This window comes from Sander lucioperca, chromosome 22, assembly GCF_008315115.2.
Source record: "Sander lucioperca isolate FBNREF2018 chromosome 22, SLUC_FBN_1.2, whole genome shotgun sequence".
Classification (NCBI taxonomy): domain Eukaryota; kingdom Metazoa; phylum Chordata; class Actinopteri; order Perciformes; family Percidae; genus Sander; species Sander lucioperca.
In genome coordinates, this window is record NC_050194.1 from 2,967,113 (window position 1) to 2,992,085 (window position 24,973).

The 24,973-nt window shown below is 40.6% G+C and overlaps 2 protein-coding genes across 4 annotated transcripts in view; one reads left to right on the forward strand and one right to left on the reverse strand.

Annotated features, from left to right (window-relative positions):
- Positions 1 to 510: 510 nt before the first annotated feature.
- On the reverse strand, positions 511 to 11,489 carry hexdc (hexosaminidase (glycosyl hydrolase family 20, catalytic domain) containing). 2 transcript variants are annotated; one of them, XM_031308650.2, is made up of 12 exons: positions 11,360 to 11,489; positions 11,174 to 11,272; positions 10,945 to 11,060; positions 10,238 to 10,325; positions 9,968 to 10,132; positions 9,366 to 9,549; positions 9,064 to 9,135; positions 8,732 to 8,930; positions 5,426 to 5,587; positions 5,223 to 5,330; positions 3,479 to 3,568; positions 511 to 875 (listed from the first exon to the last, which is right to left on the reverse strand). In XM_031308650.2, exons 2-12 carry the CDS (start codon positions 11,255 to 11,257, stop codon positions 704 to 706), a joined length of 1,440 nt encoding a protein of 479 aa, XP_031164510.1. In that variant the 5' UTR covers positions 11,258 to 11,272; positions 11,360 to 11,489; the 3' UTR covers positions 511 to 703. The 2 variants fall into 2 exon arrangements, with proteins under 2 accessions (XP_031164510.1, XP_035853081.1); XM_035997188.1 differs by having other exon boundaries at positions 11,174 to 11,262; positions 11,360 to 11,408.
- Positions 11,490 to 11,758: 269 nt separating this feature from the next.
- Positions 11,759 to 24,973, forward strand: part of uts2r2 (urotensin-2 receptor 2) — a 34,003-nt gene continuing 20,788 nt past the window's right edge. For both annotated transcript variants that reach the window (XR_004896296.1, XM_031308648.2), the window contains exons 1-7: positions 11,759 to 11,916; positions 15,253 to 15,479; positions 17,146 to 17,221; positions 17,601 to 17,643; positions 19,495 to 19,559; positions 20,224 to 20,280; positions 23,791 to 23,944. Coding sequence is in view for 1 of the 2 variants with exons in the window: in XM_031308648.2 (XP_031164508.1) it covers positions 11,849 to 11,916; positions 15,253 to 15,479; positions 17,146 to 17,221; positions 17,601 to 17,643; positions 19,495 to 19,559; positions 20,224 to 20,280; positions 23,791 to 23,944 (690 nt within the window). In the remaining variant the exon portion in view is untranslated. The remainder of the gene's footprint in view (positions 11,917 to 15,252; positions 15,480 to 17,145; positions 17,222 to 17,600; positions 17,644 to 19,494; positions 19,560 to 20,223; positions 20,281 to 23,790; positions 23,945 to 24,973) is intronic.

A 24,973-nucleotide genomic window follows, 5' to 3' on the forward strand; every position in this document is an offset into this window, starting at 1 on the left:
TGGCTCAATCAAGAGTTAATTATACGTGAAATGCGTTGAGCCGTTGTTGTTCTGTCTTTTAACATTAACAGACTTTTTTTTTGTTGAACCAAAGACTAAATCTCAGGCAAACACTTTAGTGCTTTGGACAAACTATTTCTTTCTGAAAAAATTGATGAAATCAGGACTGTTAAATGGCTGATGGTGAATGTCGTTGTGTTCTCTGCTTGAAAGAAAATGAGAAGCTTTTTTTGTCGGTTGACTTTATTGTCTTGTCTGTTTTACTTTGATACATTTGAATGAATTATATAAAATAGTTTTATATGTAAACCCAAAGTCTCCTTTTATAGTGCTTCCTTTCTATGCTGCAATTTACATATCACAGTTTTCGGTTACACTTTACTTGAAGGTATTTACATAAGAGTGACATGGCACTGCATAAACATAAACAAGTCAAACGTTTATGACATAACGCTTCTTTTATTAAGTGTCATTCGGCTTTTGTCATGACAAGTTATGGTTAGAGTTAGGGTTCATGTGTCATGACTGTGTCATGACAGTGTCATGTCACTCTTATGTAGATACCTTCAAGTAAAGTGTTACCCAGTTTTCTCTTGGGTAAGCGCGAAATTGCATATAAAATCACGCAAAAAAAATAATAATTAAGAGACCAGTATCGGAATTGACCAAAAAAAGCAGTTGGATTCGAAGCTGGCAAAATTTTCTACGGCACCATCTGATTCAGGCAGGTGCTGATGTCCTCTGTTATCCTCTGTAAAGGAGCCACTACAGGGCTGACGTTTTCCTCCATCCACTCCTGGGATGTTGAATCTGGATAAAGACGCACCATCTCCTCTCTCACTGCCTCCGCCTTCTCTTGTAGCGTAGCCAAATACCTGAGGGGATGAGATCAGAACGGGTTCCTGTTAAAGGCTAAACAGAGTTCGGAACACATCTCAGGAAGTCAGAGCAGTGTGCATCGAGGTTATTATAGTTTTGACTTTTTAAACCCTCATGTTGTCCTTGGGTCAAATTTGACCCGTTCTCAAAACTTCTATATCAGAAACATGGGTTTCTTTTTAACCAACTTACCCAAAAAATTAAATTCAATTGCAAGTACTCGATTACTACTTTCATTGAACTGTGGGTATTCAATTTTATAGCATTTAAAAAAATTGAAATAGGTAGACATTTATTGATCCTTTCGGAAATTAATCTTGCACCATACAGCTCATCAGATAGACAGACAGACAGACAACAGACCATAGACAACAGGACCACTAAACCCACCCTCCCTCCCCCCCCGCCCGCCCAACAACAATACACAAAACCAAGTATCTCTATATTATAAAATAGTAAAGTGCAGTGTCATTAGCACCAGTGGGCTATCAATAGTAAGGTGCCACATCATCAGTGATATTTTAATACTATACCAAAGTGCAGTATTATAACACGGAAAGGATCAAGTTATTTTCCCTAACTTATTCAGTAGTGTAATGCTGGTAGGAATAAATGATTTGCGAGCCTGTTTGGTTTGTAAGGACGGCACCCTATATCTTCTGCCTGATGACAGCACCTCATACGCCTGGAATAGAGGATGTAGCCCGTCCCCGCAAATTGCTTGTCCTTTCCTCACCACCCTGGATTCGCAGATCGTGGTCAGAGAATTGAACTGATGTCCAGCAATCTTGCTGGCCATGTTAACTTTCCTGTGTAGTTTATTTGTTGCTTGTCACTGACAAAGACAAATACCAGGCAATGGAGCAGAAAGTTAAAATACTCTCAACAAAATAGCGATAGAAAAGGACCATCATGTCTTTTTCTACTCTGAACTGTCTCAGCTTCCGCATAAAATACAGTCGCTGCAGACCCTTTTTATAGATCATGGCATCAGTATTGGTATTCCATGATAGCTTAGCATCTATTATTGTTCCTAAGTATTTATACTCCCCTACCACTTCAATCCCTTGCCCCTCTACAGTCATCTGCTGGTGGTTTCAAAACCTGACTAAACTTTGACATTTTATTTTTGACAAACTTTGATTCTCCACCAACATACGTTCCTCTAATATTAGTCAAAATCATTCATAATTTCAAAATTAGGTATAATCTCCAATCAATGAGATTTATTGACCATGAATTCCAAAAATACGTGTAAAACTATTGGTAATAATTTGGTGTTAGTTAAACATTGAAAAAAAAGTGACAAAAACGTCAGAAAATGTGTCAAAAATATTTAAAAAAAAACAGTTTAAAAAAAAAGTGTTAATTTTGACCCAGAAGGACAACAAGTGCATAGCCGACCAGAAGACAACACAAGGGTTAATTAGTTTTCATCTTATTTTTGACTTATCAATTTCAGAGCCAGGTATAATGTCTCAGTATGTAGCTACAGTACATATACATACATGGTTGGAGAATAGCCATGAGGTTTAATGTGCTACATTAGGGTCCGATGTGAAGCAATTACAGCACAGTGCCATCTATAAAGTCAGTTCAGTTTCTGTGGTTCAATGACACAAGAGTTGATGGAAATTCATGCCGTCTCCTTTTTTTTCGGTAGTGAAATTTTATAGCTAAAAAAAACTAAAACTGAAATTATTTACGTTCATTTTTATTTCATTAGTTGTTTTTTTTTACCTGGCAATATAGTTCCAGTTTAGTTTTTTCTTGAAGGTTTTACTTTTTATTTATTTTCAGTTTACTAAAAATATTTTTCACTGCTTATTAAGTACAGACAAGACTGAGATTCTCGTTGTTGGTCCTAAAAATGATAGACATACGATTTATTCACACTTAGATTCACTGTCTCTGAAATACAGTGAGCAAGTCAGAAACCTTGGCATTATTTTGGATACTGATCTCAATTTTGAAAATCACATCACCAATATCACCAAAACAGCATTTTATCACAAAAAAATATATCAAAAGTTAGAGCATTCATTTCTCAAAATGACTGCACAGAATGGTGCATGCATTCATCTCAAGCAAGGGGGTAAGCGAGCATCTGAAAAGTGTGCCTCCTATGGAGAGGTTCATAGGCTAACAAGCCATCACCTGCCGTTAGCATTCCATTGACTGCCATTCATGCTGCATGTCATTCCCCCTCTCTCTCCCCTTTCAAGTCTAAGCTGTCTTATAAAATTAAAAAAGCCTAAAAATGCCCCCAACAAAATCATCTAGGCATTTGTTTAATTACAGTGTGTGTGTGTGTGTGTGTGTGTGTGTGTGTGTGTGTGTGTGTGTGTGAGAGAGAGAAATTGTATGGTTGCACTGTCTTGCTTGGTTTTGTTGATTGTCTTGTTGTGTATTACTATTTCCATTCATGCTTTGTTTTAATGTATATGTGGTATTTTGTTTAATGTGAAGCACTTTGGGTTTACATGTAATGACAGGTGCTATATAAATAAAATTGACATTGACATTATTTAAGTTTTAGTTTACTATAATAACCCCGGTGTGCACAAGGTGTAGCTGTAATAGAACACATTATTCTCACGATGATGCTTGGCTGTGGATCTGCATGGTGATGAGAGGAGATACCATTTTCCTCTGTCGTTGGTAGGGACTGAACCATCCTCTTACATACCTACAGTAGCACAGGCATACAGTTGATCAGCTGTTATTTGTATACAGGAGTAAGTATAAAAATGTTGTCTATTTCTGCAAAGGTTGTAGAAATGTACATATTGGGAAATACACTCTATATTCTCTATCTTGTTGAGAGTTAGATGAGAAGATAGGATTTAAGACATCAACCTGCTAGGGACTGCAGATGAAAATTAGCCTGCATGGCTAAATCTGGCACATTTACATGTTGGACTCTGTGCTCATGTTGATTAATGTGCGTTGTCTTTTTTAAATAAAGAAATCTAAAAAATAAATTAAAAAAAAGATCGATACCACTCATGTCTGTATGCTAAATAAAGCTGTAGCTTAGCTTAGCACAAAGAGTGGACGCAGGGGGAAACAGCTAGCCTGGCTCCGTCCAAAGGCAACAAAATCTGCCAGCACCTCTAAAGCTCAGCAATTGACACGTGATATCTCGTTTGTTTTATCCATGCAAAAACCAATGTCTAAAAAACGTTGTGCTTTTCTGTGCTGGATTTTTTTTTTGTCCTGTATTTCCCAAAATGTTAAACAATTTCTTACTTCTTAAAATATACTGCTTTTAGGGATCGACCGATACTGGTCTTTCAAGGCCAATACCTATATTGATTATTGAAACCGATAACCGTAATCTGGAACCGATATGCATTAACAGTGAAAATGAAAATCTTTAGGACTAAGATTTTGGAATGTTACAAACCTCAACACAAAACTTTGCTTAAAGGTGCCATAGGTAGGATTGTGAAGATCCAGGACTTAGCCAAAAAATGTGAACATGGACAACTTCTCAGTCCCTCCCCCCTTTCCGCTAAAGCCCAAAACGGTCTCCTAAGCCCCTCCCCCCACAAGGGAGAATGAATGCGTGTGCATGAGCAGTGATTGACACGCAGTTAGACACCCCGGCCTGATTGGTGCATCTGAACAGGGAGCGGTGGATTTTCGCAAATTGCACTACAGGCTGTAGGTGGTGCCAGAGGAGCCAGATTTGTTTTTAAATTACCTGCTTCATGTAGTTCTACTGGAACATAGGGTCAGTTTCAGCAAATATGACAAAAAGTTAGTTTTATAAGACTTAACTACTGATCTTTAAATGCTTTAAGCACTTATTTAATAAATTAGAAACTTTCAACATAATACACAGTAAACGATAGTCAGATAGTGTTGTGGGATATTAAGTCAGACTCAGTGGTGAGTGAAACCAAAGCAGAGGGACAGACACAGAGCTGTAGCGGAGCCAAAGTAGCGCACTTTTCAATTAATTTACTTTATCGGTTATCAGGCAAATAAAATGTTACATACCGATAATCTGCAAACTGCCAAAAAACTCCCCGATAATCAGTCAGGGCCGATAATCGGTGTATCCCTACTTAAATTGTTGCTGCTTAAAAAGTAAGAAACTTACAGTAACAGTATAATGAAGGCATGCTCGAGACCAGCTGTTTACCCCTGTTTTTAGTCTTTATGCTAAGCTAAGCTAACTAGCTGCTGGCTGTATCTTCATATTTAGTATACAGACATGGGAGTGGTTTCGATCTTCTCATTTCTCAAGTCAAACTATTCTTTTCAGGTGAGATGAGACATTGAAAATAGGATCTTGATATAAATCAAAAACAAGATCACTGCCCATAACTCACATGTTGTTTTCAAAAAACCGTATGTCCTCCGAGTTCAGCAGTGAATTGAGCTCCACAGTTAACTCTGCCAGCTTCCGTCCTGGGAACAGCGAGTCGTCTGCAGAAGTCCTAAAGGCCACATGGAACACAATCCGGTTAACGTAGAGGTACACACGATACAGTGACAGTGTAGGGTACTTTAATAAAACAATGTTGGACCTTACCTCCCAATGGCCTCTACCTCCACTGAGGGGATACCCAGTCTCTCAGTTACTCTGCTCTGGGCCTCAGCACTGAACTGCCCATGGTCGAGTGTCTGGAGACAGGCTGCTAGCGATGGAAGAGCCACATGCATCAGCTCACACAGCACCGACAGGTGGTCATACCTGGCAATGGGGAAATGATGGATCATGTAAAAAGCTTGTTTTAAGTGTTAATTGCAAATGTAATATCACATGATTTCTGGCTGATAAATTCATTCAGACCCTAAAAACAAATCAAGTATTGGAGGTGGCTCATGAGGTAGAGAGGTCTTCTATCACAGTGGTTCTCCATGTATAACATTATGCATTATATAAAGTGGATAATGTTAATTATTTCATACAATTGAACTGTAATGAATATGAATATTAGGCTGGTTTGGTCAGCATACTACTACTAGTAGTGCGTTCCATTTGTACTCGGAAGTTGGATTTTCCGAGGTCAAAGTCTGAAACACGCCCCCTGACCTCGGATTTCCGAGCTCAGAACTCGGACAACCACCGAGTACCCCGAGCTAAAAATCCAACATGGCTGCTCCGTGCATCAACAGTTGTGAAAGATGTAGTAACATATAGTTATAAGCACTTCTGTCTTATTTGTGTCTCACTAAATAAGTCGTACATGTAGTGCTGTCCAACTTCTATCTGTGGACATGTTGGTAAGCACAAAAAAACAGCATAATGCCGTTGTTATAAACTGGCAATGGCTAGCCTAGCTAGAGCTGATGAAAACGACGAAAATCTGACTTGTAAATGGAACGTGTTCAACTTGGGTGTGATGTCATTCCTAACTTTGGCTTCTGAGTTCCGAGGTAAATGGAACGCACTATAGCTTCTAGGCAGTGTTGTAGTCAAGACCACCTAAACCGAGACCAAGTCATCACCAAGACCAGAGTGTATTGAGACAGAGTGAAGACCAAGACCAAGGCAGGGCGAGACCGAGTCAAGACCAGAACAGGGCCAGACAGCCAGAGCTTCTCCTGTCTCCCGCATTCACTTTCTTGGGAGTATGTGTTAAGGTGGGCAGGTAGAGGGGGTTACCAGTAACACATTTCAAACTAGAAATGAGTCAAGTTATTGGTTGCATCTGAAGCAGGAAGTTTTACATCCAATCACAGTAATGATGTTAACACATAAAATTAGACAACGCAGAGGCAATTTAGTGATATCCCTGCAGTTGTGGTCTTAACCGGTCTTGAAATAAAATCCAGAGTCCTCTTTATCCGAGAGGAGACAAAAAGTGGTCTTGAGACCAGTCTTAAGACCAAGACCAATCTCGAGTACTACAACACTGCTTCTATGCTTCTACTACTTGGAGTGAAGCTGAATGTTTCAACCATTTATTCATTACTTTTAGCTAACTATTTCAACCGTTAGCCAATACTTTTAGCTAGTTATTACTAACATTTATTTATTACTTTTAGCAAACATTCTGTGCTGGTTTGCTAACTAGTTTTCACACCCTCTTACATAACTGCAACAGTGGTGTTCAGGTATTACAGTTGACAGTTAATATGTGGATATATTCTTCCAATCAAATCAAAATTTCATTTATATTTTTTCAAATTAGTTGAGCTACACTATAATCTTTCCACGTACCACCTGGCAACTGCAAAGTACCCCCTGGCCTGGGGTACATGTACCCCTGGCCTGGGAATCATTGGTCTACCAATCGGAAGGTCGGTCAATCCCTGGCCAAGTGTCCTTGGGCAAGATACTGAACCCCAAATTGCTCCCAATGCTGCGCTATCGGTGTGTGAATGTGCATGAATGTTTATCTGATGAGCAGGTGGCATACAAGTATGGCAGCCTCAGCCACCAGTGTATTAATGTGTGTGTGAATGGCGCCTGTTAGGGGTGGGGGGGGGAATCGATACAGCATAGTATCACGATATTTTCTGTGGCATTACTGTATTGATACACAGTCAATCTTTTTTTATATAAATTGCACATGAGAATTTAAATTTATGGTACGAGAATAATAAAAAAAATTACGTGAAATGAACAAACCAAAATCTTTTCAGATAAAACAGATGTTGACAAAGCTTTCCTTCGGAGACATAATTTGAAGTTGGAAAAAAGGTAATACATTGCAATATATCGCAGAGTATCGCAATGTGTTTAAAATCACAATAATATCATACCGGGACATAAGTATCGTGATAATATCGTGTCATGAGGCCTCTGGTAATTCCCACATCTAGTGCCTGTAGTGTGTAAAGCACTTTGTGTGTTTGTTTTTTATAGCTATAAAAGCCATATATAAAAATGCAGGCCATTTAGCAAAGGCCAGCTTTATTATAGACTCATGTGCTCTTTATCAACACTGCTCTGCTTCACAATCATACAGTACACAGATACAACCATCATCTTCACAATCATACAGTACAGATACAACCATCATCTTCACAATCATACAGTACACAGATACAACCATCATCTTCACAATCATACAGTACACAGATACAACCATCATCTTCACAATCATACAGTACAGATACAACCATCATCTTCACAATCATACAGTACACAGATACAACCATCATCTTCACAATCATACAGTACAGATACAACCATCATCTTCACAATCATACAGTACACAGATACAACCATCATCTTCACAATCATACAGTACTAGAGTTGTTGAAATTAATCAAATAATCGATGCATCGAATCGTGGACATGGACAATGCTGCATCGATAATCAGCCGGGCCATAATCGATTATTTCTGTTTACAATTTAATATAGGCCTGACAACATTTCTGTTTACATATTCTGTTATGTTTTGCACATTCAGGAAGTGCCATGTGCTCAGTGCTGTAGTTTTATGTATCCAATTTATTTAGTATTAGAGCACTTCAGAATGTTTTGTTTTTGAAGCATGAAAAGCTATGAATTAAATATCCTATATGGCTTTAATAGAAAAATGTATTTGACGCACATATCGAATTGAAGACATGATAATCGTAATCGAATCGGGAGATTAGTGAAGATTCACACCTCTATAAAGTACACAGATACAATCCTCATCTTCACAATCATACAGTATACAGATACAACCATCATCTTCACAATCATACAGTACACATATACAACCATCATCTTCACAATCATACAGTACACAGATACAATCCTCATCTTCACAATCATACAGTATACAGATACAACCATCATCTTCATAATCATACAGTATACAGATACAACCATCATTTTCACAATCATACAGTACATAGAATCTAAAAGAAAATGAAAATTCCTCAAATACTTACCTTTGCCAGCCTGTGATGGCGATGCCCTGCAGGTTCACAGCAGCAGATAGAGAAGCAGCCACCTTCAGCCACTGCACATGATTATCCACATGTCTCTGTGTGCTGGGCACACAGGTGTAAACACTGGTGGAGCCTTTAAAGGAGCTGGCAGCCCACAGCTCGGACATACCGGCATTGCAGTACTTTTCCAGCAGAGACACTGGACAACACAGTTAGAGAAGAAACATCACAACTAACAAAGCTCTGCGCATGTTGCAGACATATAGACTTATACATTTGTCAATGTATAAGAGCCTGTTTGAATACTAATTCCCACTGTATACGGTACCTACCAGTTCTGTCCACATCCAGATTAGGGGTGTAGTCCCACAACATGGGCTGGACGAGTCCCACTAGGCCACTAGCTGTCACATGGACGAAAAAAAAGAAAAAGATTTATAATAAAAACAGTCAAATCAAAACACATTGGAGGGCACAGATACCAAAACTGGCAGTGGGTCTAAAATAGGATCTGAAAATCACCCGGAATCCTTCAGATGGTCCCAGATGCTCTTTTGGAGTAACTCTACTCTTGCGTATTTCAAATATTAGTGCACATCTGGTTTAGTGGGAACCAATTGTATTTCTACCTCACCTTTCAGCGTGTCCTTGCTCATGCCTCTCATCATATCATCCCACATTATGATGGTCATGTCTGGCCATGCCTCCTTGATGGCCTGGGCCACCTTGGTTACATGACTCAGGAAAAGTTGCTCCACTGTATGTCCAGGTGAGGCCAACCACAGTTTGGACTCCTCCCCCTCGCCGAGCATGTAGACCTTGAGGAATTTTAGACAAGGAGATGAAATGGATTATGATACTTTCTACTAGGGCTGAACGATTTGGGAAAACTAGATACATATTGCACCTTCTACGATCATGTTAAATAAAGTAATACAAAATAAATGAAAATATCCACTGAAAGTAGGACATTTATGTCAACAATCTGTGATATGTAACATTATTCCAGCATTTATCTTACGAAAAAAACAGTAAATATAATAATGAAAAGAGGAATACAACATGTTAAATCAAATGTTACAGCAAACATTCAACTAAATATTTCACATTCGATTAATCAAGGTCTTCACGATTAGCTAATCGCATTCTTTCAAAAACCAGATTTGGAATGGCAAACGATTAGTCCTACTTTCTACCATAACTAGTTAATTTGTTGCCAAAAAAAAAAATCCTTACCTCATCTGCTCCAATGTGCAGTGTATGTAAGCCTGGATGCAGCTCCACCACCTGCCTCAGCATCTCCATCACCAGCTTAAACCCTTCCTCTTTGTGGGGATTCAGGGTGCCCACACAGTGTGCCATCTCTCTCAGGCTCCACATTGGCCGATGCTTCAACACAAACTACAATAGAGAAGCGACAGCTAAACTACAAACACCATCTGACAATTGGGCATTTGTAGCCAATACTAAGCAGTTCCAAACAGGAGCGCAGGATGTTTGCCTCACCTCCATGTGACCAAACGTCTGCACAAGTGGGATGACCTCCATGCCCTTAGATTTGGCAAATTCCTGCATCGATAATACCTCCTCTCGGCTGGGAACAGAGCATACAGTAAACAGACATAACTCATTGAACTTACTGAACCAAAGCATTTTATGGCACAACAGACTTGAACATTGATTTTTTTTTTTTTATCTCTGTCCCACACAGGAAGGGTTATACTTTTATTACAGGATCTCACAGCATGATGAGGTATATAAAAAAGTACATACAATTCCAGCCAGCCTATTAATCAGTAATGGAATACTAGGCAGTGTCCAGTGTAGGGATGTCCCGAACGGATCGGGAAGTAGCAGATCGGAGCCGATATGGGCATTTTTTTTAAGTGATTGGGAATCGGCAGTCACCCCGATCACCTTCCTCTGATCATTTACGTCAGTAAATTCTACACTATTCTAAGTAGAAGTTGATTTTATATGTGAGTTTTTCAAAAATGCTAGCTGCAGTAAGTTAAGTCAGCTTATGGACATCTTTTAGTTACTTTGTTTACTTTTGTAAACCAAAAAAACGGTGTGTAGCTGTATTATCTAGACAAATACAAAGTATCGGATCGTGACTCGGTATCTGCAGATATTCGATATTTTGAAAATCGGATCGGGACATATGGCTGATCAGGACATCCCTAGTCCGGTGTTTAAATCCCAAACTGCACCTGTAAGCAGGCTGTGCTGTGGCCTGCAGCAGCTTCAGCCCCCCCTCATAAGGAAACATGTCCTCATACTCCACCAGTAGGCCATCCACTCCCAGCTGAGAGAACAGCTCGATCAGCTGAGGAGATGAAATTCATAGTGAACAGCAAACATGAATAACTATGTTGGAACAGTGACAGAAGAGTAAATATGTGCTGCAGCAGAACACACAGGAAGCTTCTGTGTGCTTACCTTGTGAAGGTATTCTACCCTCGGGGGGGCGCCTTTCAAATCCAGGTGAACTAGTTTCTTTCCTTTAGGCCAAGGAGACTTCATTCTGTCTGTTACGGACTGCAGGCATGAATAGACATTAAGAATAGTAGTAGTTACAGGCTCAGGTTGAATCTCAATGCACATTAGATCATGTGTTTGACTCACCAGGACAGTGGAGACAAAGCCAGAACCTGAGATGGGATATTGGAGAGGACGAGGACTGGCACTCTGATAGGACCAGGCTAACTATGAGGAGGATGTTGAACACTTTTTCTGTGAAGAAACGTCTATAGCTCCCAGTCGTTTCAGTAGGCAGTATCGGTAATCGATTTATTTAGTCTCCGCGGACAGAGCAATGGATGGGCGAATGTACGCTACATGCTGTAAGAGTTAAACGTTTTGTGAAGCTGAGCTGAGGACGCAAATACAGGCTAAGGATATAGCTGTATCGTAGCCTAAATGTTGTGTTTTTGCGTGGTCCAATAAAAACGTTGCTTTCTTTTTCCGGAGAGCCAGTAGGTTGGCGGATACGCGGCCACCAGGAAGTGGAGAGAGGGATTAAAAGGTGGTGGTACGATATGGTTAGTCAAGGCAAGAATAACCGTGTATGACAGTATTCTGTAAATGCTATAGTAGCAGACGTTTCGGGTAAAAATGGCGCTACTGCGAATGAGAAATGCACAGGGTTCCAATGCTACAGAGATAGAGAAGAAAATTAAAAGGTAAGTGAGTGAAACGATGCATATAGTGTCCTACATGTGCCAGTCACTGTCACCAGGCAGAAAGGGACATAAAGGGATAGAAATTGTCAAACTGATAGGCTACTATGATTAGCTATACTTGGAAATGTAGCCTAGTCTTCAGAGAGAAGAAAATGCATTTACGTTACCTGCTAATGCTTTAAGTGTTTTTTTTTTGTGGTAATGACTTGGAGTTGCAAGTTTGCCTAACTTTTATTTACCACTTTATCACTGCTGCTTATCTCACATGGCTGGGTATCGCCAATCATTTTCAGAATCGATTCCAATCTGATTCACAAGGTCCCAATTCGATTACATTTCCGATTCATTATCAATAGTAGTGCTGGGACGATGTAGCTAAAACAGAGAGCTCCAACACACAGGGTGAAAAGAGGAGCTGCAGCAATGTGCAGTACAACAAAAATATGGTGTTTTTTTTTTTTTTTTTTTTTTTAAATTAAACCATGTAAACCTATTCTGATATAACCTCTAAATACAATTATGAACCTGAAAATGAGCATAATATGAGCACTTTAAGCCATTGTGATTCTAGAAGTATTACGATTCGATAGTATTGCGACTTTCTTTTCCTTCTTAACAAAAACAAAAGTGGAATATTACCCTTCTAAAGACAATATAGCCTATCATGAGACATTTCTAAAAACGAATTGTTTTCTAAAAAGAATGCACATCACATGTCAGTCTGACATTTATTTAATTTATAAAGAAGTACATATAATGGACCTTCTGCATTTACTGCTTTTGGTCTGTTTTGCTGGAAACGGATATGATGTAGTCGCCGTCACAATACAAATATTGATTCTGGGGAAAAGAATCAATTTAAAAAAGTGTTGATGAAGCCACTGTGGCTGGTGGATGCCCAATTTTACCAGCCACTTATATTTTTTACCAGGCACTTTTTCCAGAATTCAAATTTATCAAAGAAAGTGCACTAGCATATTTTGAATCGCTTCAATACATTATTTTTTATTATTAATACATATTTTATTAATATAGGCAAATAAAAAGTGATGTGAAAAAAATCCTGCAAGACTATGGTAAAATTGTGTTTGGTCATATTCTACAGTAATTTAATGAACAAAAAAAATATTGACTCATCTCTCAGTAACATAGCATTAAACAGTCCCTCCAGGATTTCGTGGCCTTTTTTTGAGATTGTTGCGGCCCAAAATGCCTGATTTTGCGGGAGCTTTTGTAAAAAAAATTGCGATAAAAGTTGCAAATGTTGGTATAATATGAAAATGGTTGGTGGATTTAAGACAGAAAATTATAATTTATAAATGACTCAAATTTTAACATGTCTGTCAGTGGCTTGTTGATCTTTACATTGTTAGTTAATTTCCTATCCTGGCCTGGGACACATTCATACGGTTTGATAAAGTACTTATTGGACTTTAACTTATCATTGCACTTACAATAACGACCGTAGCTGTCCACAGTTTAGGTCATCGTGTACATCTCATCTGTTTTTTACTGCATCCACCGTGTGGGGGTGTGGGTGTGGGTGTGGGTGTGGGTGTGGGTGTGGGTGTGGGTGGGTGTGTGTGGAACTGAGCAGCAGAGAGCCGACAGGATTAAACAGCAGCAGCTTTCAGCGACTGAAAAATCGTTACATTGATGTTTAATACAGGTTGGCAGGACGGTCTGAAATGTTTTGCACGGTCTTTCGCTGTACGTATTGTCAATGCGCCACTTGTTCGAAAAGTAGGCTACCTTCTCTTTTTCTTTACTTCGCCCTCAACAGTTTATTCATTCATAGCTACTGCTGACTCCGCGGCGGGCCTCTTAACACCGGGGATATGTTGCCACGTTTTTAACCGATCATTTTTGTTTCGTCTTTACCTCAGCTCAGCTACATGGGTGTCACGGACTAGCACTGAAAACTACTGGACAAAAGTCTGGAAAAGACACCCGCCACTTTGAAAAAGTACCCGCCATTGGCTGGTGGCGGGTGCTAATTTCCCACCCTGTTAGGGACATTTTTGTTACAATACCGATTTTGCCTGGATATAAAAGAGATTCTCCGATAACTTATGCTGTAAATTGTACAAGCAAGAAGCAAACCTCAAATATGTTTTATAAAGCACCAGGTTTATGCTTACATTAAGAATTGACCCCCCTAAAGTTTAAGTAGTTTTCACATAACAGGACAAACATTATATAATACATATTAACATATTAAAAGACCGATTTTGGGATTTTATTAATCAATATCAGATCACTCAAACACATCTCACATTGTCCTAAACAACTAAATAAATGCTAAAATTAAATTAACAAATACATATTCTATATCGACAATGTTCCACTTCCAGGACTGTTCAGGTGCTGCTGGAATTCCCCTTTTTCACCTTCCGCTTTCTTTGTGTTGGCATTCTAAACCCCGGTCCATTTATGAGGATTATGGTTAACTGCTCCTCAGTCTCGCATTGCCAGACCTTCCTCCACAGCACTGCGGAGGAGGAAGAAACGTGCTCTGGTTTATTGGCATTTCTTTAAACCAATCACAATTGTCATGTGGCTAAGCGCCACACGGAGCAACGGCGCCTCTGCAAAATAGCCTCGGGAACATGTGTACATTCAAAAGTAGTTTTTAGTTGTGCAACAGAAAACTCAGATTGGACAGATAGTCTAGCTAGCTGTCTGGATTTACCCTGCAGAGATCTGAGGAGCAGTTAACCATAGTCCTCATAAATCCACCGGAGTTTAGAATGCCAACACAAAGAAAGCAGAAGGTTCCAGACATCCGGTGGAATTTCCGGTGGCACCGGTGCAATCCCGGAAGTGGAACATTGTGGATGTAGACTAACTGCTCCTGAGATCTCAGCAGGGTAAATCCAGACAGCTAGCTAGACTATCTGTCCAATCTGAGTTTTCTGTTGCATGACCAAAACAACTTTTGAATGTACACATGTTCCACCAAAACAAGTTCCTTTTTCCATTTTGCAGAGGCACCATCATTGTGTCCGGCACTTAACGCCGCCCAAAACGATTGTGACTGGTTTAAAGAAATGTCAATAAACCAGAACACGTTTCGCTCCCATCCCTGAATGCTGTGGGGACTCGCCAGACCCTCCTCCGCAGCGCTGTGGAGGAAGGTCTGGCAAGACGGTCTGGCAATGCGAGACTAACAAAAAGATAACTAAATGACTAGATAATAAATGTAAAAAATGCTGAAAAAATAGATTACATTAATAGTTAATTGCATAAATAAATGAAAAAGTAAATACATCCAAACATACATATCTATATCGTAATTCAGTTGATCATGTGGAGCTTTGTTTCTGTCTTGGTCAGAGGTAATGCACTGCGGCAGGGATCTGCATGGAGGGGGTCCCGATGGCTTGTGGCCTTGCTGCTGGTGGTTCTGTCTGTGTGCGTGGCGGCCATGTGGCTGTATGTAACCTCTCTGGACAGTGACGTCACAGAAACACTAGTCCGCCAGGGTGAGCTGGTGTCTCCCCAGCCCAGAGTCTACACCGTCCAGTGCTCGGAAGACTACGAGAACTACAAACGCTATCCAGGTGACGCTCTGGTCCTCTTGCATTGTACTGTGTCAGACTGTTGATTGGCTCACACCTCTCTGCTGTGTAAACATGACTGGGATGGAATAAAGCCAAGCCTACTTGATGAATACCATGCTCCAGTGTAGGGCTGCACAGTATGAGAAAAACATATTGCAATATGCGATAACGTTGTTGAAAGAAAGAAATGGTGATAATGAAAAAAAAATTCAATGTAAATAAATGAACAAATGTAATAATTGTTCCAGGCCTATCTCTTAGTGTCTATCCGATAAGTCACAACCTTTTGCGATGTGTTTATTGCGCCAGTTGATATTGCGATGACGAAAGAAAAAAACTAGGCTATATATTGTGCAGCCCTACTCCAGTGGCATTTAGCTGTGCGATACGGAGAAAATCAGATATCTCAATTTTGCATCGATGTCGATATTGCGGCGATATTGTCGAGTTGACTATTGGTGCGTTCACAAAATACTTTGACAATTAGATTTTAAATAAATAATCATTAGTAATGTGGATGCAATGACTAAGTGGGTAAAGGCAAATAATAGAACAGCTAGAACAGTCTGTAAAGTGTCTTGAGATGACTCTTGCTATGCTTTGATACTATAAATAAAATTGAATTGAATTATGCCATATTACAGTATCTAAAATTTAAGACGATATCTAGTCTCACATATCAATATCGATATCCTTACATTGCCCAGCCCTAGTTTTACTTGATATAAGATGGGTAGTTAGTCACAACCTATTGGAAGTTAGAAAAAAACAGTTCTCTTACACATCATCATACTGGATTTTTGTGAATTCTATTATCATTATAACAAAACTAAAAAACTTAAATTCAAACCATTTCAAACAGCGTGGAAATAATCCACTAGATGGCAGTATAGCACACGCTGTGCTGAGCAGAATGCTACTGTATCTGCACTGTAGGATCGCATATTCAATTGGTGGACTGCTGCCTATCTTACAACAGCCGACAGTGCAGAACACAGAGTGAAAAGTACATTCAGTCAGGACTCTCATTTCTATTTGCTCATATTCTGTATGTAAAGGTTTTGCTTGGATATTCATTCATTCATCCACGTTGTTGGCATGACGGAGAGTTGAAATTATTGTTTGATAATTAAAAAAACACACGTTGCTGTTGTAGTCTTTATGTTAATTCAAGAGTATTTGGTTTTGTTTCAGACTTGTATGTGTTGGAAGGGTTACGGAAATGTTGCAGGCTTGATCTAGGATGATTTCTGTCATGACTTTTACTTCTTTATTATCTTACTACAACCAAAGTACGCTTGATTCCCCAGACACTTCAAAATCATTGAAACACTTTTGAGACTGTCCTTGGCAGTAAGAAAGGAGAACAAATTGGAAATGTCTTATTAAACATGTTGGCTGTTAAGAGTTCAAACTGTGCATCTCTGGAGTCTAAAGAAAACACAGCAGGAGCCTCAATCTTCGAGCTATAAATCATAATTGCCAAGAGGCTGGAGGGAAGCCCTTCATTTTTGTGGCATTAATGAGCAGAACTCCAATAAACTCCCTACGTTGCACTTTGTTTCTCCACCAGCCACGTTCTCTCCCTGCTATAGAGCCCAAAGCCGCAAAAAACAAAAACACATTCCACTATTATTTTCCAAATCCTCTCATGTCTCTCTCCCAGGATGCACCCCTGTGAAGTGTGGCCGTGCAGTCACAGATGGCGTGGTGACGAGGGAGGAAGCCCAGATTCTCAGGAGGTAAACGCTGTCCTACAAAGTGCAGCGTGTCTCTTTTTCTTTTTCCCCTTATTCCCTAGTGGTTTCTCCATTCACAGTCTTCTATCTTTGTAGTGCAGCTGGACAGGGGCGATTCCAGGATTTTCTAAGTACAGCACAGGGGGGGACCAATAATCAGTCAGGGGGGGCCTGGGGGTGGGGGTTGGGAGGTCATTTTAATCAGAATACTGCATTGAAAATCTGCTTGGAAATATTGGATAGGATAGAACAACACAATGTAATTCTGCTAAATAAAACACAGGGGAGGGGGAAATCATATTCCAGGGGAGGGGATAATCATATTTCTAGCCCCGCCCCTGCAGCTGGATCATTCTGAATGCTTTCTGTCTCTGACCCACAGGCTGGCGGAGAGAGGGTTGGCGCTGGCTGGGTCAGAGGGAGGAGTGAGTATATCGCCAGTATCATTCTTGGAATAATTTCACAGGAAGGCGAGGATGGATTCATCCCTGATTTGTGTTTGCTTGCCTGAATGGTCAAGCAATTATTCAGAAAGAAATCAAATTAGGCTACGTCTGATATTGTGTATGTGATGCAGGGTCGGGTACTGAAACCCTAAACGAGCGGTATCTACCAGACCGAATGACAACGCAGATTTCGGTGCCTCACTTCCGTGCCACTTAAATGCCTGGGCTGCAGACTGGTGCTCCGAAACATATGTTACAGGCAACGGAAGCATCATTGCACGTGACTGTAGTTAACATTACAGTTAGCAGCAAGTACCGTTAGCAGGAATATAGAATACCGCCAGATTTATCCTTTAAAAGGAGAGTAAAATTAAATGTTCATCATACACAAGTACGGTTAGTAATTTGTTGTAGCGACTATCGATAAACAACAATTAGCCGCTGAGAGTGCCAACCATGTCCAAAAACATCTCGCGCAAGAAATAGAGGAGGCACCGACACGGTCGCTGCAGCGCATGGGCCGACGCGCCCTGTATGAACAGACAGATTCAGGGGCGGATCCACAGTGGGGTAAGGGGGGGCAGCTGATCCCCCACTGTAGGGCCTTGCCCCCCCAGCTGCCCCCGCGCCGCATCGTCGAATCACAAACGCTGTGTTTGAGCTATGTTGCTGGTTACTGGTCGCACGGCGTTCGTCGTTCGACTGCTCATGACTGTTTTCCTAGATGGCGCCCGCACATAAACATGAACGCTACTGTCTTTATAATCTATCTTTTTAATAAACTGTCTGTACACTTACAAAGTTCTCAATGCTTCGGTTTACATGTAGGGACCCTCACTATGCTACCGTGGAAGTGTGGTGCTATTACGGTTAACCCCCTAGGTTCACTTTGCGCCGGAATTGTCCTTTTAAAGAAGCACTCAAACCGATTAATCATTTATCAAAATAGTTGGGAAATAATTTAATAGTTGACAACTTGATTAATCTTTGCAGCTCCACTACACACACACACACACACACACACACACACACACACACACACACACACACACACACACACACACACACGCACCAGTGACGATGTATAGTGACAGGCGTGTCATTTTTTGCTCTTACACAATTTGTAGTTTAACATCACTGGTACAATTCTTCAAACACAAAGTATTGTGTGCAAAAAGTGTTTTTCATTCCCACGAACAGGTCACATTCTCGACATAAACGGCATGAAGTTATTGTCAGAACTACCAGCTATGATTGGCCAACTGTATAGTACACACCAACAACAAACCTGAGTCAAATATTTCCACCCGTATCAGCCTAGACAGCTCATATTTGCCCACATTTTAGTCAACTGCAGTATGCTCCATACTCCTCACTGCTGTAATGAACCTCTCTTGACAGTAGAGGGCAGGCTGGCACAGTAAGCAGAGCTGCAGCTTGCTGAGTCGCTCTGGCAGATACAACGTGGAGTCATATACGTCTGGATGTTCCTGGCATGCCCTACCCCCTGCTCTCTGTCCCCAGCAGGCCAGGCCCTCAGCCAATAGAGGAACTGTTTATGGAGTGTTAAGACACTTAAGTGAAGGGAGGGGAAGCAACAGAGGGCGGGGGGGGGGGGGCTTCAGAGAAAACAACTTGTGGAAAACAAGAGCAGTGTCCCAAAGAGTTGACAAGAAATAACAAGTAAAGGGCAGAGCGAGAACACCACAAAAAGGCCACAGAGGGAACAGCGCTAAACTTTGGAAACAATGACTGTGCCATGCACTTAAACAGCCGGCATTTATTTGTGCAACCGATTTGTGATTAGCATTTTCTTTTTGACCCCTGCAGGCTTCCATACTGGACCTGCACTCTGGAGCGCTGTCCATGGGTAAACAGTTTGTCAACATCTACAGGTGAGAAAGTACATGTTGTCTCTGTGTTCCTACACTATTTATAAGACTGCAGGAATGACATCCGGCGTAATATTTTAACATTTGCAGAAATATCTTCACCAAAATATGCAGTTAGTCATAAATCTTACTGATGCCAGTCCTTGAGCACTGTCTTCTCCAGATCCAGTGACCCGTACGAACGCTCATTTATCACTGTCAGCAAAACAGATCATCTGCTTAACCCTTATAGTCCTCCCTTGATTCATTTCTCCCTCACTTAGCCCCCCCTCCCTTATCTCTCTCCCGTCCCACTGGGCAGGTGACTGACACCGGATCCTCCGGGACCATTTGGCAGATTTTAATCCGGAAGCGATGACGGTAGCACTCTCACCCTGCTTGCCGCCCTTCACCCCTCATTGGGGACTTGCTCATGTGAAGCAGCCAGACGTTTACTGTCTGCTGTGTTTGGATGGCTGGGTGGCACACCCGTCTGGGTAATGGTGCACTGTGGTGTGCTGTGAAAACGTTAATTTATGCTAACAGATCCCATCTCCTCTGCTCTCTCTTCTCCCCCCTGTGCTGTGTCTGTGCTCGTGTTTGTGTCTGTGTGCCCATGTGTCTCTGATTGGCTTTGTCTGCGTCCGGAACTGTCTGTCTGGAATTGTGCGGTGGGATGTGGCTGCAGGTATTTCGGAGATCAGGTCAGGGATGTGTTCACACAAGAGGATTTCCAGCTTTACAGGTAACTAAGGAACCCTAATAAAAAATCAGACATGCATTTATTGCTCCAAAATTGTGGCATCAACTCTAATAATAATTTTTACACAACAATAGCAAACATAACTCCTTATTACTTATTATAATGCCTTTGGTAGCATGTAATCAATATAAGAATATATATATGTATATATATATATATATATATATACATATATATATATATATGCCCATCATGTTTACACACCTCTTGGATTGTTGAATATTAGCAAAATACATCATAACAGTGGCGTAAGTGTATAGCCCGCGTAGCCTAGATACGTGCCTGATCCAGTGCCTGGCCATTCATACTGGGCGCATATTTCTCCACGCCGGTCACAAAGCGATTCTTCTCCTTTCAGCTCTCTCTCTCTCTCTCTCTCTCTCTCTCTCTCTCTCTCTCTCTCTCTCTCTCTCTCTCTCTCTCACTCTCTCTGTGATAGAAAGAGAAAGAGTGTGTGTGTGTGTGACTCTCTCTGTCCGTCCGTCGGTCTCTCTCTCTCTCTCCATGTGCCTGATCGTGTGTCTTGCTGTGAGAAGTCAGCCAAGATTCCTGGATGTGATTACCTGCCTGGCTTGACACATACGCTTGCATCTCACGGCAGAAATAGAGGAAACGCCGAAGCAGAAACAGATTCAGGGGCGGATCTACAGGGGGGCAAGGGGGAGACAGCTGACCCCCCCCACTGTAGGGCCTTGTCCCCCCTCCTCCTCTAACTTTGGTGTTCAAAAAACTGTACTTGTAAAAACAAACTGCCACTATGTCCACACACATTTCTTAAAACATTGAAACAAGCAATTCATTTATATTAATTAATAATAAATAATAATTGTAGATGTCATATTAGCCCCTTGCCCCTCAAATACTTAGCTACATCCCTGCATCAAATGTGCAGAGCGGCGTTCGCTCAGTCTGGCTCGCACACAGCGAGTCTGCTGCGGTGTGGTGGCCCTGCATCCCGGGAAAGACTGGAGTAACTGAGCTGCCCCCCCCCCCGAGCCTCTGAAGGTGAAGTCCTTTTCCCCAGGCGAAGTTTAAACACACGTTTAATTTAAAGTTAAATGCGTAATAAATGTAATGTATGCTAAAATCGAGTCAGCATCAACAACAGCGCGTCTGTTACGTTAGCCAAAAGTCAAATCACTCCCTCGTGACTTGTAAGAGCATTCTGCCCTTTGATTAGTTTTGATTTTAGTAAAGACAAGAACAGCATAATACAAAATATTACAAACTGGCATGTTTGAATTCATAACGTTTACAGAGGGTCGCCGTTTCGGTCAGTGGCGTTACACAGTGCTTGCTGAGACCGGTCATTTGTATGTGATTAGTTAAGGAGTACTATAAAATCCACTTCCTCTCACATATCACGGCAATAAGGCTGCAGAAATTAAACCAGGTAACATCCTTTACTGTCAAACTGGGAAAATAACAAATACAATGGGATTAAGAAGGCTAGTCTAAACATAACTGTTGTGTGCATGTAAAAAATCTCTTCTGATTTTATGTTTGTTAGGCTACTTATTAGCCACAGGACCCTACAGTGTAATGTAGGATAACCAGCTTTTCACATCTTGACTTTTGCAGGACAGAGTAGCTGGAGATATTAGCTGAAGCCTAAAAGTGGGGATATTGCCAGCCAAGAAAATTCTGAGTAGTGCACAGGTGGAAGAGAAGGAGGGATATGAAGAAGGAGAAGGCAGTAAACTGGAGAGACCAGGCGGGTCAGAGCAGGAGAAGACCACAGAAGGAGATGCAGAAATAAGTGAAAGAGAAAAGGGAAAGGAAGAATTGACTGAGGGATGAAGAAGAGGCTGCAGATTCAGAGAAGGGGACAGAGGCAGAGAGAGGAGGCAGATGAAGATGACAGGGAGGAAGAGGCCTGCAGTTACCCCTGGGCCATATGGTGTGTTTATATTCTCCTTCCATAGAAATTGCAGTCCAGTAGCATAGCATTTTCAGTTTTTGGCTATTTCCATTCAGTTGTATATGTTACAGTGGTGCTCATAAGTTTATGAACCCATGCTAAAGTTGACTAAAAAGAGAAATTAAAAAAATCATCTTTTGGAAATTGATCTTAAGGCCTTAATTAAATTTTTTTATTTTTTTTTTTTAAATGGAAAAATCCAACCTTTAAGGACACCAATTTTCTTTGTGAATGAATAATGTATCGTAAATAAATAAATGTTCTTCCTTTAAAATACAGGGGGCATGGTTTTATTTCATTAGCCTAATAGCTGGTTTGATTTGTATTGAGAGATGATCTTATGGAAAGTACTCCATATCAATCTCTAGGTATGGTAAAGGGTATGTGATGATGTGGGGCTATTTTAATTCCAAAGGCCAAGGGAACTTTATCAGGATGCATAGTATCCTGGATCCATGAAATAACTGCCCATTAAAAATAAAAATCTGCCTGCCTCTATGGGAATTTAACATAGGGGTGTACTTACTTATGCCCCCTGTATTTTAAGGAAGAACATTTATTTATTTACGATATATTATTCATTCACAAAGGAAATTGGTGTCCTTAAAGATTTGTAAAGACTTACAAATATACATAGATTATCTAATGATGTTTTACAGTTTCTCTCTCATAGCATTTGTTTGACCTTTTGTTTGATCATAATTACTGATAAAATAAGACCCATTCTGTTCTGTTTTCTGTTCTATTTGTCTGTATCAGTAAATATAATCAAGCCATTTAATTCAATTTCAGCTCAATTCTATTTTATTTATAGTATGAAATCGTAACAAGAGTTCGCTCTTCTCAAGACACTTTACAGATAGAGTAGGTCTAGACCACACTCTATAATTTAAAAAGACTCAACAATTCCCCCAAGAGCAAGCATCTGGTGCAACAGTGGCGAGGAAAAACTTCAGACAGACCAAGGCTCTTGGTGGGCAGCCATCTGCTGCTGCCGGTTAATACACAGAGACGGATACAGATATACAGATATAGAGAATTATGATTCATAATAATTATAGCCGTTGGTATGATGAACGGTGGCAATTATAGTAACAATAAAGATAATGGAACTATGACTAGAAATAATAGTTGTAGCAGTTCAGGGTGTAGCAGGGTGTTGCAGGGCATAGCAGTGCGTTTACATATGGGGGTTCCCATGTACCGTCATCCCCTGCCACCCTGCCAAGATCTCTGGCTACCCCTTTGCCATCCCATGTAAAATCTTCTAGATCCGCAACTGGACAGATTGGATAACATTGGCGCTGAAATTAAAATAGCGACGGTTACGCGCCCAGTGTGTTTTCGCTGTGAGAACCCAAATTAAAATGAATTGAATGTTGCCACAATTTATTTGCTGATAGCCATTGAAGTCCTAAAGTGTTTATATAGATATCGGTCTTAAACGCTCAGCTGCTGAAGTTGAGACCTCCTCTTGACGAGTGTTGTTCACTGCATCGCGGTCATAAATCATACTTCCTACAGTAATTAAGTCAGATCTTTCAATCTGACATGTTGGTCTGTTTTGTCAGAAATGTCCGAGGGCGAATCCAGGCAGTTATTGCTGAGACGTTTGGTTTGGACCCGACTCTGATGTACCTCACCAAGCCCACCTTCTTCTCCAGAATCAACAGCACAACAGCCAAGACCCAACACGACGAGTACTGGCACCCGCACATAGATAAGGTAACGCACAAAACAGAGTCCTTCTACCTCGGATAACTTTTGACCTTGGCTAACCAATCTGGTACATTTGGGTTCCACAGGGGCTAGTCTTAACTTCATCAAACATATAATGTATTGGCTTGATGTGTGCCTGAGTCTAAGTTTTAGAATTGGTACTGGGAACAACAAATCCCTAAGGACATGTTGTTGGTTAGTTGCAATGCTTTGGTAACAAATAACTGGCAAATCGCAAACATTACATGGAGCATACAGTTAGCTGGTTTCACGGCAACAATGCCAGCTGCCTTAAACAAACAGAAGTGTTTTCCAGGCTCAGGATTATAATTTTTTGATTGTACATGATGTTAATACGACTTGGAACTTGCTCACCTTGAATTCTTTGAAGAGATCGCGGTGCCGTTTAAGGTGCTTCGCCAAATTTCGAGGTGTTTCCTCCCTTTGTTTGAAAGACACCGTTATATGTCGGTTGTCTAGAGGTGGAAAGTAACTAACTACGATTACTCACGTTACTGTAATTTAGTAGTATTTTTGTGTACTTTTACTTTTTAAAGTAGTTTTTAAAATCTGTATTTTTTACTTTTACTTACAGTGCTAAGCATAAGTGAATACACCCATGCTAAAGTTGACTAAAAAGAGGAATAAAAAAAAAAATCATCTTTTGGAAATTGATCTTAATGCCTTAATTAAAAAAATCCAACCTTAAAGGACACCAATTTTCTTTGTCAATGAATAATGTATCGTAAATAAATAAATGTTCTTCCTTAAAATACAGGAGGCATAAGTATACACACCCCTATGTTAAATTCCCCTAGAGGCAGCAGTGTTTCCCACAGATTAGAAAGCAATTTGTGGCGCGAAAATAAGTATTTCACCCCACCCCACATAATACTTATTTTTGTAACAATCAAGTATCAAAAACTGAGGAGGACACGCCATTGGATGCTGTCCTCCTTTCCTACTCTTTTTCAATGCCTAACGAATCTATCTCTTTCTCTCCCAGCTTGAGCAGCACTGATTGAAGCCTGAAAA